Source organism: Urocitellus parryii, chromosome 2 (assembly GCF_045843805.1).
Source record: "Urocitellus parryii isolate mUroPar1 chromosome 2, mUroPar1.hap1, whole genome shotgun sequence".
In the NCBI taxonomy this organism is placed as follows: domain Eukaryota; kingdom Metazoa; phylum Chordata; class Mammalia; order Rodentia; family Sciuridae; genus Urocitellus; species Urocitellus parryii.
Window position 1 is genome coordinate 30,722,042 of NC_135532.1, and position 12,457 is coordinate 30,734,498.

At 33.3% G+C, this 12,457-nt stretch overlaps 1 protein-coding gene across 1 annotated transcript in view; it reads left to right on the top strand.

The window, feature by feature from the left end:
* Positions 1 to 12,457, top strand: part of Nbea (neurobeachin) — a 620,123-nt gene that overhangs the window by 544,617 nt on the left and 63,049 nt on the right. Inside the window, exon 46 of the mRNA XM_077795156.1 lies at positions 7,412 to 7,531. Coding sequence (XP_077651282.1) covers positions 7,412 to 7,531 — 120 coding nt within the window. The remainder of the gene's footprint in view (positions 1 to 7,411; positions 7,532 to 12,457) is intronic.

Consider the following 12,457-nt stretch of genomic DNA (forward strand, 5'->3'; position numbering starts at 1 on the left):
TTCCTTTTTTACTATAAGGGACTGAAAAGTACTGTAAAATACTAAATTAAATCTCTAATATTTTCTCCTTTTACCAAGATATGGTTCAGACCACTAAGCTATGTGAATCTCATATGTCTCAGAACCACACTAGTAACGCTGCGTACATGAAAATATACCTTCTATTTCAAAAGGGTTTTTTTTTTCCCAAACCTAAAGGATAAACTAGCTTGGAGGTCTTCCTCAGGCATTTTTTCCATTTTAAGTAGAGACTGAACTTACAAAAAATGTACTCTGTGTATACTTTAACTTGCAAACCGCTAGCAGATGACATACTACAAACACTATTGTTGAAAATGTTTGTCAGGATTATGATTCAGTTTAATTGAACACAAATTCTATATCTTTTATAATCATACTATTTATAAGAAGTTGAGGAAGTTTAGATTAACCAGTCTGTTGAAAAAACAAACCCAAATCTTACTTTTAAAAATAAACTATAATAATAAACTAAAGGTAAAGACATAAAACTACTATTTTGTTTTTGACCAAAGTTATTAAATTAGTTTAATTTGTCCAAAGATTCAGTGTAATTATGTGAAGTTGAATTCTTTTACAAGAATGTATTTGAGTTAGAAATTTCTTAAGGAAAAAAATCATTAAACTCTGACACTGTTAACGTAATTAGAAGTTCTTTTTTTTTATTTTCTGATAATTTTGAGAACATTAGATTTTTATTTGTAAACATTTATCACTATAAACCAATCAGAATGGAGGATCTTTAGTTTATGGATAGTAATAAGTAGTGCCCTCCAGAGATAGGAGAATGCTTCACTTTCAGGCAAGAGGCAAAGCCTATTTGGATTATAGATGGACATCAAGAGAGTTTATTAGTACCCGTCCTGCAGTTTCAGCCACAGGTCAAAACAAAACACAGAGACACCAAAATTTACCAGTCAATATTTCAAAGAGTTGATTTCCTTTATACTCAATGTAAAATATGGTCTTATTTGATTTGTGCTCACAAATAGACAAAAAAGAAAAAAGATAAATTAGACTGATCACCAAATGTTCCTATAAAGCTAAATTTTCAGTCATTACCACCATTAGTAGGAAATTATTTATTAGCTGTAAATGAACCAGAAACAAACAAAAAATTGAATAGAGAGAGTAAAATGTTAAAACCTAGAGAAAAGAGTGTCAGTTGAGTTCAAGTTGTCTTTTCTATTTAGGATACACCCTGGAAGCCAAGAAAAGATGTACTTGGGCTTAAGCAGCCCATGAGAAAAAAAAATTTTTTTTTTGGTTATATTGGGGATTGAACCCAGGGCCTTATGCATGTGAGGCAAGCACTCCACCAACTGAGCTATATCCCCAGTCCAAGAAATAATTCTCAAGCCTCACAGTCTATTTGGCTTCACCATGTTAGTCCACATGAAACTTGCAAAGGGACCTCCAAAATCCTTAGAGAAAGATGTTTAGAAAACATGGGAACCTGGGAGGACTTTTCATACCACCTGCCCTGAATGACAGTCACTGTCACAGAAACAGTAAGACACCTCTCTCAGGTACTTTGGAGTTAAAAAAAAAAATCTACTGGATTGTTTTGAGATTAAATGAGAATAATATGTGTTGATAGCATTTTGAAATACATAAAGTAACATCCAAAGGTTCACAAAAACTCTGTTCTCAACCTCCTAATTTCAGTTGACCCCTTTCTATCACAAACAAGCTACACACTTTCTCCAATTATAATTCATTCTTAAGTTGATTTATCAATCTATGCAACAGTATGGCAAAAAATTCCACACATATTTATCCTACATATAGTAGGATATAGATATATAGTAGTTGCATATAGATATGCAATCATAAACCATTTGTGTAATTTAAAGTTTCTAAAAGCCACATTTAAAAGCAAAAAAGAAACAGGTAGAATTAATTTTAATAAATTATTTGTTAATCCAGTATGCCTGAAATATTATCACTTAAACATGTAACCAATATAAAAAATATAAAATATTTTACATTTTATACTCTTAAGTCTTTGAAGTCCAGAGTATATTTATATTTGCCACACATCTCAATATGAACCAGTGACATTTGAATTGCTCAGTATTCACAGGTGGCTATTAGCTACTGTATCAAATATAACAAATCCATAGAGTTGCTTTTATGGGAACTCATTTGGACCAAAGATCTTAGGCTATGCTGTTATTAATAGAAGTATTGTGGTCTAATAGCTTACTTTGTATTTAACCTAATGGCCCAGAGAATTGTGATTTCCTCACTCCCATCCAAAGGAGTTTATGAGGTAGAAAATGCATTAAAGTTTGTGTCACTGAGAATTTGTTCATAAAAATGTGATACAGATTAAAATAATTAACTGTCCTTTACCTTTCAAGACAGCTAAACCTAACGTCATTAAACTCATTATTAGTTTCAGTCAATAGACTTAATATGACAATAATAATTGGATAAAATGCTAATTAACTAAATACTTCATTGATTTAAGTTAAAAATACTATTTTAGACAAACTACTAGTAAAAACACTTGTCTAAATTATGAGGCTCTAAAAAGACTGTTTCCTTGATAGCTATTATTGGGCAAGTGATGAATAAACTATTATATTAAAAGTTTGGAATTTTTCAGATAGTAACTAATACAAAATGTTTTATTTAGAATGATGTTGCTTTAATCCTTACCCTGGACATACATCACTACCCTGAAGCAGTTAAATCTTATACTGGGACCATTTCAGCCTTCAGAAACACATTCACCTTCTGAATTCAGTATATTCAACTCTCTTATTCAAAACTTATCTCTCAGACATTAGTCATAATTCCTTGGAAGTTAAATAGGTTACATTAAAATAAGTTAATTTATAAATATGTTGTTTAGAATTTGAATTTTTTATACATTATGGGTTGTTTTGAAAGCTTGCCCTAGAGTCTCTTTAAACCATGATGTATCTTTAAAAGTATATATTTGTATAGACGTATGAAAAATTGTGGTATATATGTGTAATAAGAATTGTAATGCATTCCGCTGTCACTCATGTTTGTAAAAAAATCAAGTCAGAAAGTTTATATTTGTAATAAATAAAGTCATAGAAGCACTTTGGTAAGTTTTATAATTAAAACCAAAGATAGCGCTACTGAATGAAATATTTTCACTATGTTTATTTTGAATACTGATGTTCAAGAACAATGTTTATTTACTTAGAGGAAGATGAGGAATATTTAACCAAGAGCCTAGTGGATATAAGGCACATAGGTTAATTAATAGAGTCTTTTGAAAGTCTCTTAGAAATACTTCCAGATTCTTTCAAAAGAAATAGAAGAAAATAAATTTCTGGAATTAGACAAAGGCTAGTGGAAAGAATGATTCCTTCATTTCTTAGAATGTGACTTTGATGTCATATCGCAAATGTAAAAGGAATGATTCTACATATTCTGAAAGATGATAGAGGATTCTTAAACTGAGATAACCCAATGCCTAGCAAAGAAAGGTGCTCAGTAACTGTTAGTTCCCTTTCCTTTTGCCTTTAGCATGCTTCAAATCACTTCAAATACATTTTTTCTTTGCTATAGTTACATTGAAAGTTCTACATATTAATTCATGGATGGGGTTTTATTTTGTTTTTTGGTTTTCTTTTTAATGAAATGTTTTTTAAATACCTTAATTTTATTTATTTTTATGTGGTGCTGAGGATCGAACCTAGCACCTCACACATGCTGGGCGAGCGCTCTACCGCTGAGCCACAACCCCATCCCAGTTTTGTTTTTTAAATCAAATGAAGAGAAGGAAAAGAAGAAAATTACAAGGAGAAAAGGACATTTAAAAGATTCTTTTGAGATGATTAAGCAAAAGTCAAATAAAACAGAAGAATAAAGCAGTTAGGTAGGAGTTGGATTATCCAGGATGGAATTAATCGTCTGTAATCATTAAAAGGCTGATAAGGTTCTTAGTGTACTTGGAGGGGGACTGAAGCTTGTGATGGCATGTAGTGGGAAAGATGTTTCCTAGTACAGGCTAACTGAGCTTAGTTTTCCATCACTGAAAAAGAACTGGAAGATATGACATGAGCTTGGGGTGAATGTAATCAGGAGAAGACAATCTGCCACTTGCCATTTATATTGTAGGACCTGACCCAGAGTTTTTAAAGCCTGGTGGATGCCAAATTTTTATTAATTTTCAAAATTGCTGTTTAGATTTATTCACTCATACATGGTATCTCCCAAGCTTTTAAAGTGCACATATCTCACATAATGATGTCCCCATAGAAAATGGTTTGATTAACATGTGATAAGTGAAAAAATATAAAAGATCTTTAAGCTTCCTATTGCACTTGATCCTGCATTGGTGTGGCCTGAATCAAATGAAAAAGAAGGCTTTGCACTGTGCCTTGAAGGTAATAGAGAAAACCATAGAAAAAAAGGCGATCTCCACAGAAATCAGAGCTTGGTAGATCAATACTCACTTATAAACAATTAGGTTATCAATTTCTATTAGTACTCTACCACTGTAGCCGCTGGAGGCTTTCAGGAATAATGAGAATATATGTCAGATTGTAGTGAATGGCCCTAAAGCAGTTGTTAATCAGATCTTTTTTAAAGTTGCTTAAGTCAGTAAAATTTGGAATTCTTCAATATTCTTTGCTTTGGTGTACCATCAGATTAATAAACTTTGTTACCAGAAATAAAAAGTTATTCTTCAATTTAAGATTTTTTTCACTGTGCCCTTCAATGCTACTCTTAACATTCCTTCAAAATAGGGTTGAAAATTATAAAGGATTTTTATGATTTTGATTGGGGTAGAGATCAGTTTTTAGTGGCTGATGATAAAAAGTAAGGCTTTGCAGTATAAATGAGTCTTCACTCACATCTGTTTAATAGTTTAAATGCAGAGAGGCAAGTCTAGTCCATCTAAATTAATCTGTGTTTACTACTACAGAGAAAAAAAGTGAATGTCTCACATCCTAGAATAATGAAGATGTGAGTTTGAAGATACGACCTTTGGGTCAAACTTCTACTAGTGCTGAAGAACTGAAAAGAAAAACTATATCTTACCCATATCCCTGTCTCTCAAGAGTCACTTCATATGTTTAGGTATATTCAACAAACATTTTTTTAAACACTTAACAGTGAGCCATGCTTGGTGCTGGGATACAGATGAATAAGACGTAAGCAATTAAGTAAGAGTTCAGTCAGGGACAGCAGTGAACTGGCATCCTGGTGAGGAGTCCAATAATTAATACTTGGCATGATGCATAAAGCTGGTAGTCATTGTATAATGCTTTGTCAGGTAAGATACATTTATTTTATTTAATCTTATCTGATTCTCATAATCACCCCCAAGGTAAGGTATTGTCAGTCCCAGTTTACATAGATGAAGAAATGGAGACAGTTATTTGATACATTGATGTAAGGTAGAGTATCTTGCCCAAGATGGATAGATAGTTAAACCAAAACTCGAGATCTATTATATTTCATTCAATTTATCACTGCTTTTTTTAGACATTTTATATTTCAATTCTAATTAATTTAATTTAGTGATCCTATATACTAAATTCGCTACCTGACTTGTAGTAGTAAATTAAGTCTACAAAGCAAATTCATTAGTGAAAGACATCTCATAAAAATTTATATTCCTAACCTAATTTTGGTGACAGCTATTTGTTTCCAATATCACTTAAGATCATAAACAACGATATGAACTTCTGATTGTGTATCTGATTTTCAGGTGAATTAATAATGCCTTCTTTACTGGTATATCATCATATCCTTCTTGGTCTTATCACTTTCATCACACTTTTTTGTCATTCAACAATGAACATAAAATATTAGCAGTGTATAACAAGCATGAAATTGATGAGATCCAGCCACATTACATTTCAGGAGGATACTGAAAAGAAGAATATTTGTAGCCGTTGCCCCTGAGCCAGTCTTAAGGATAGTTACAAGCAAGGGAGCTTAAAAAGGCAAAAAAAAAAAATGTTTATTATACTTAAGAATGAACACAGATTATATAATAAGAAAAAAGGCTTAAATGTTTTGGAAAATGTCATATAGATTTCTTAGCATTCATTATTTAACCTGGAGTGACATATCATTTATCCTTGACTTATCAGAGAAAAATTAAGGCATGAAAAAGGAAATACTATTTATCTTTGCTATACTTATTAGTAACTAAGGAATTTTTAGTAAGAATGAATGTTATTTAATCCTTTTAAACTTGGAAGCAAACCAAATGACATCAAAAACAATGTCTCTCTCCCAACATAAAAACTATAGAACCAGCCTTATAAAATTAAATTTGCTAGGACATTGTGATAATGTTATTCCTAAATTTCCTGCTAGGGGAAGATGTCCTGGATGACAGATACTATGTTAACCTAAGGTAATCACCTCAGAATAAAAGAAGGACTAGAGTTCATTCAGTCTTATTTGTACTTCCTTTACTTCACTGCTTTATTCAACAGATTAAGTATTGAGCAACTTCAGTGTACCAGAAGTTGGGCTAAGTGTTAGAGATAAAATGGCAAATAAGATTGATATGGCACCTACCCATAATGGGGAATGTACACAACTTAACAGTCAATTATAATGCAGCATGGTAAATGCTTGGCATTGTTTGAGCTTCTGTAGGCTGCTGTGAGCATGCAGGAGAGCTTTGGTCAATCCAGGAGTCTTTGGGGGGAACATGGCATCTTGGATGAGACTTAAAGGATAAAAGAACTTAGATAAGGATAGTGAGGAAAAGGGATAAGGGATAAATGGTGGATGGAATGTCACACTCAAAGGACATAGTGGCAAAACCTTTGAACATAGGTGGGAATAGTAAGATAAAAGAGTTAAACAGGTTGTAGATCATTTAGGCTTTTGTAAGACAAATGAAGTAGTTTAAACTTTCTCCTCAGACCTCCTAAGAGCTGTGGAAGGATATTAAGCAGGGGTTTGCATTTTTAAAAGGTCACCAGACTATGGAACTAGTGCTTGAGTAGCTTTTCCCAGGCATTCTAAGGTGGACAATTCCCTACCTAATTCCACATTGTAGAGGATGTCAAAGTGACATTTTTTATTGCAATGTTAGTATGCATGGCCCTAATTATTAGAAAGAAAATCTGAGTTATGAATGTCATGCAAAATAATTTACCATAAGACCATACAGCACTAGACTCCCATCCTTTTATAGATAAGAAGATAGAGACCCAAGTAGCCAAAGGACCTGCCAGGGTTGCGGAGCAACAGGTACTGTGGTGACACAGTCAGACCCAGACCCACATCCCCTCCCACCTTGTTGTAGGCCTTGATACAAGCTCTTCACTGCTTCTGCATCAAGAGGGTCTCAGAAATACTCATATGTTATCAACCCATGAGCACATATGTGCTTCGAATGGTTCATTTACTGATTGTGTTTTTTGCCTAGGAACCTTTCACAACCTTCTTCCTCAATGCAAATGACGGGAAATTTGACCATCCAGATCGAACCTTCTCTTCAATTGCTAGGTCTTGGAGAACTAGTCAGAGAGATACTTCTGATGTAAAGGTAGGCTCTTTTATTTGTTGATATTAGTGGAATTTCAAAATTTGTTGAAATTTTGACTTTCTTATTAAATGATGTATAAGATATTTTATATTGCAGCTTTATTCCATCATATTAAAATTACAAGCTACATCTAACCTTAAAAGAAATAATTTTGAGCATCATAAAAATAATTCAGGATTCTTTTATATTAATCAGGTAAGGTGTTTTGTTATTCAAAAAATCCCCATCTAATTTAGATGAAATAATCAGGGGATGGAAAGAAAAGCCCATAAATTGCCTTTCCTGCTGTTCACTCAATATTTGGCCCATTCCATAAAACACAGCGGGAATTGGATTTGACCTTAATGTGTCATATTGGTATAGCTTGCCCAGCTTTGGGTTGGTGTAGCCTGGGGCAATTAATAAAGCATTAATGACAAGCCCCATTTAAAATGTAGGCTTTTCTGTATAGCCTTAGCTTTTACTTGACTGTGCCTAGGGATACTATGCAACAATACACATTAGATTAAACCAACACACAGACAATATCCAGGAACAGCCAGAGAGCAATTTTACAGTTACTCTATGTATTTATTGTTAAATACAAAAATTTATTTTTCATTTATGGGGGCTCTTGCTTTAAGGAAAAGAAAAAGATTGTATTCAAAACAATAAAATGCATTTGTTCTCTTTCTCTCTCTCTCTTTTTTTTCTTTTTTCTTTTTCCCCCTGATAATAAGATTACATGATCAAGTTCTTGCCTGGGTAAATGTGTTTCTTATTTTAAGCCCTTTTTCTTCAAGGCAAGTTTTTTCCCATAACTGTCACTCAGCATAAAAATGTCGTAGTATCATTCCATTTAGGGTTCTGATCCAACAAAAAGCAGTAAGGTCAAGTCAAATTTACATGTGTGTGCTTTTCTATTCTAAAACATTTATAAAGACAATTACTAGAAAGAAAACTGAATGAACACAACTTTTGTTCATTTCTTTTTCCAAAGCAGAAAACAAAGGAGGTGGGAGCCAAGCAGAGTATAGCTCATCCCTGTGTTTTTGTTGTTGTTGTTGTTGTTGCTATCAAACTTCTACCTAAGTGAATATTAATTTATACATACAACATACTCATGCTTAGAGAATTTAACCTGCACCCTTATTAAGTTCTTAAGATTCATAATTTTCTTTTAATAGTCTTATAACTTTTATGAGGACTTAAAACTCTAAAATATTCATAAACCTTCATTTTAGATTGATTTACTACCAATTAAATCAAGGGAGGAATTTGTTTCTTATTTAATAATACTTCACATATGAGAAACAAAATGGGAGACAATAGACCCTCATTGATCCATAGAATCTCAAATTAATATAATGTTTATAAAAAGCACTCAATAGTAATTTGTGAATTAAATATTCCTGTCTATAATTGAAGGCTTATCACATTTGAGATTGTTTATATTTAAGTCAGAACTGTATCCTTATTATATCAAACTATTTCAAGTGAAAGTGCCTCCTCACTATAACTTGACATCATTACAAGAAAGAAAATTGGCTTTTCAACTTAAAGATTCATGCTCACCTGCCCTCACAAATACTGGAGACATCCTAATTTTATATGTAAATCAGTTTTAGCTTTCCTTCCTAATCTGAGGACTTTATTAATTCTTTAGATCACCATATATCTCATAAAGTTACATTTCATTCTCTGGTGACCCATTTTCATACCAGGCTTATCCCTCTAAATTCTCCAGGAAGTTTTCCTGTTTAGAACCATTTCAGAAATGTTCACCTTCCATTACTGATTGTGCTACCTGAGCTCCTAAGGTCACATCATCAAGAACAAAGATCAAGGTGTTTATCACTAACTTGGGAGCTTTTTTTTTTTTTATGCTAACCAGCTGCACTGAACACGCATGTACTGTGTTTCCCCCCGAGACTTAATTGGTTCATAAGGAGCTCATTTCCCCAGCTTGACACTACACAGATTGCTCTCATTTTCAGTTCTCTCATGCCACCACCTTGAACCTTTCATAGTGTATATCTTACTGTGTAGACCTACCCCTGTCCTTTTAAAGGCTGCACACTACATACATATACAATATTTATGCAGTCTTCTGTTGATAGAGCGTTTGTCTTTCTCTGTGATTGTTATTGTTATGCTCAAGACTGCTGTGAACATCCGTGCACACTGACATCTCAGTGAACCTTGTGTGCGTATGCGAAGGTTAATTCCTATTAATACAACCATTGGCTCAAAGGCTATGTACATATACATTTTTAATTTGTTAATATGTTGCCAAACTATCATCCCCAAAGAATTATGTTGTATTATTGCTATAGCAGCATTCCCCCGTCATCACTATTGCAATAAACTGTAACTAATATAGGAAGTGAAAACTGGAGTCATCATTGTATTGGTTTGCATTTCTTTTAGTGATGTTCAGCACTTTTTGCATATTATTGATTTGTAAACTGACATGTATCTTTTGCTCATCTTATTCTTGATTATTTGAAAGGGATCTTTGAAATTGCAGAAAGTTGCACTACAAGTATGGTTTTTCAGTCTTTCAGTTTTATGTTTCAGCTGAGTGAGTTGTTTTTTTTTTTTTTTTTTTTTTTTTTGTGTGTGTGTGTGTCCAGCCACATATATCCATCTTTCCATTTTCCTTTTTAGCATCAGAATCTGGGTCTCTATGACAGCAATATTAGAGACAAATTTTCTTGGAATATCTAGTGATATGTTGAAATTTTCCTAAATTTGTGATTACACATTTTAATTTAAAGTATATAGTATTATTTCATTCTAAGATAACTACTAATTTACTAGAGAATAATGTCTCAAAAACATGAATCATTTTACTGTGTGTTAAAACCTAAGCTTTTTATTTCCTATCCGAAAGCTATACTATAGCATTAAATATATTTTTAAGGAAATATATTTTCATTTCCAGAGAAGAAAAGTAAATATATCTGCAATATCTACTAACTTTAGACAATCCTGTGGGAGAGAACCAGAATGCAGTAGATGGTTTTATTCTGTCTCTCTCTATTAATGTCAGTCTCTTCCTGTGCTAATGAACACAAGCTGGGGAAGAAAGAGTGCTGCCGAAGTGACCCCTCAGGAGAGAGGTCTCCAGAGTTGAGTGAAGCCAGTTAGTTTTTACGTTATTTTTATTTTTTCTATTTCTTTCCTCTAGATGGTAGTTCTGGAATGACATGTACCTTACAAAAGTTCTTATACTAATTTCCCTTAATGCCTTCAAAAGTTGTTATATTACTTTTTGATTAGCTATGTAGATGTCAGAAAAGGTAGCTGTGACAAAACGTCATTAAGGTGACATAGTGTAAATTAATGCAGTTAATGGAGGTGCTCACCACTGACTCAGTGACCCATTATGAGCTCTCATGGAATTAACGAATACCCAGACATCAATCTTTTGAAAAGGGGGGAAGAAAAGAGATGGCAGCTTTAAAACCTTGCAGTGAATTATATTAGAAAAGTGAAAACGTCTGGGTTGGATTTGATTTCACTAGGAAGCCATAAAATGGTATGCTCTCTCAGCGAAATATATTAAGCTGAAATGTCAGATTTGATGCAATAGGTATACAATTATGATAGTGTTAATAGTGGTCTTCTATCATTCTAAGGCATACTTTCAAGTCAATTTCTCAGCAGCTTGAACTTGTCATAAGCTTATAAATTAGAAATTGTGTTTGAGGATATTTTCTTATTTTTTGACAGAACGCATATAATACTATTAACTGTACCGTAGGGTTTTAGTATAGCTGTTAAAATAAACTAGAAATCACATTTGCAGACACAAAATGCCTGTTACAATATTCATTTTGCCATTTCTGTAATAATACTCTGCGTCTTTCTGCAGTTTTTCATTTAGAAAATTTTAAACTACTTGGACCCTTTTCCTTAGGAGAAGCTGATTAACAGCAATGTCTCAATGGGAAGAGAGTAAGCAGAACAGCAGTTGTCTTCAGTAGGCAAGCCAGTATCTAATGTGCCTGTGATAGGAACACACTCACAAGTTATAATGGTGGCCCTCATTCCTTTTGAATAATAATTAACATTTTTCAAACATGCTTTGTTGTTGGTACAACAATTTGATACAGTCCTCAAATGCAGTCCCTGTTCTTTAAAGGAGGTTCCCAGAGCTCAAGTGACTTATCTGAGCCCACAAGTAGGCAGGTGATAAGAAAGCCAGACCAGCATTTTGTCTTCTCAGTTATTTCCAGTGCTTTGTCCACTGGATGGCAAGTTGTTTTCATTCTCAGCATGACAGTATAATCATATCCAGCCATTTTGACTGTTTTTGAGTAATTGACTGGTCAAGTAATAGTCTAGTCATTTATTGTTGAATAACTAACATAGTATCTTAAAAACAGAACATAGTATCTTAAAAATAATAATAATAATAATAATAATAATAATAATAATTTATATCCTCACAGTTCTGCAGTTGGAGCAGGACTCAGCAGATACAGCTTGTCTGGTCTCTGTTGGGTTAGCCAGGCATCCCATCTAGAACTGGAAAATTCAAAATGATTCCATTTACTTGTCTAGCACCTTAGCAAGCTGGCTAGAACAGTGTAGGGCTGACTAGTGCTATTTGTCTTTCCATGGTATTTCTAGCAAGATCTTTTAAAATCACAATAAATGCTATTGTCATGTATAACTAAAACCATACTTTGTCCTGGTAGCTAGCTACCAATATGATAAGAGAGAAAGAGAGCTACAAGACCAATTAATGTCTGCATAGAAGTCACACAGTACTTCCTCCACAGCATTCTTCTGGTCAAAGCAAGTCATAGGACAAGATGGATTGAGGAGGAAGAGAAGGGGATTCTACTTCCTGATGAAACAATCAGCAAAGTCACATTTCAAAAAGACATGGAAGCTAGAGGGATTGTTGTGGCCATCTTTGGAAACAGTCTGTTG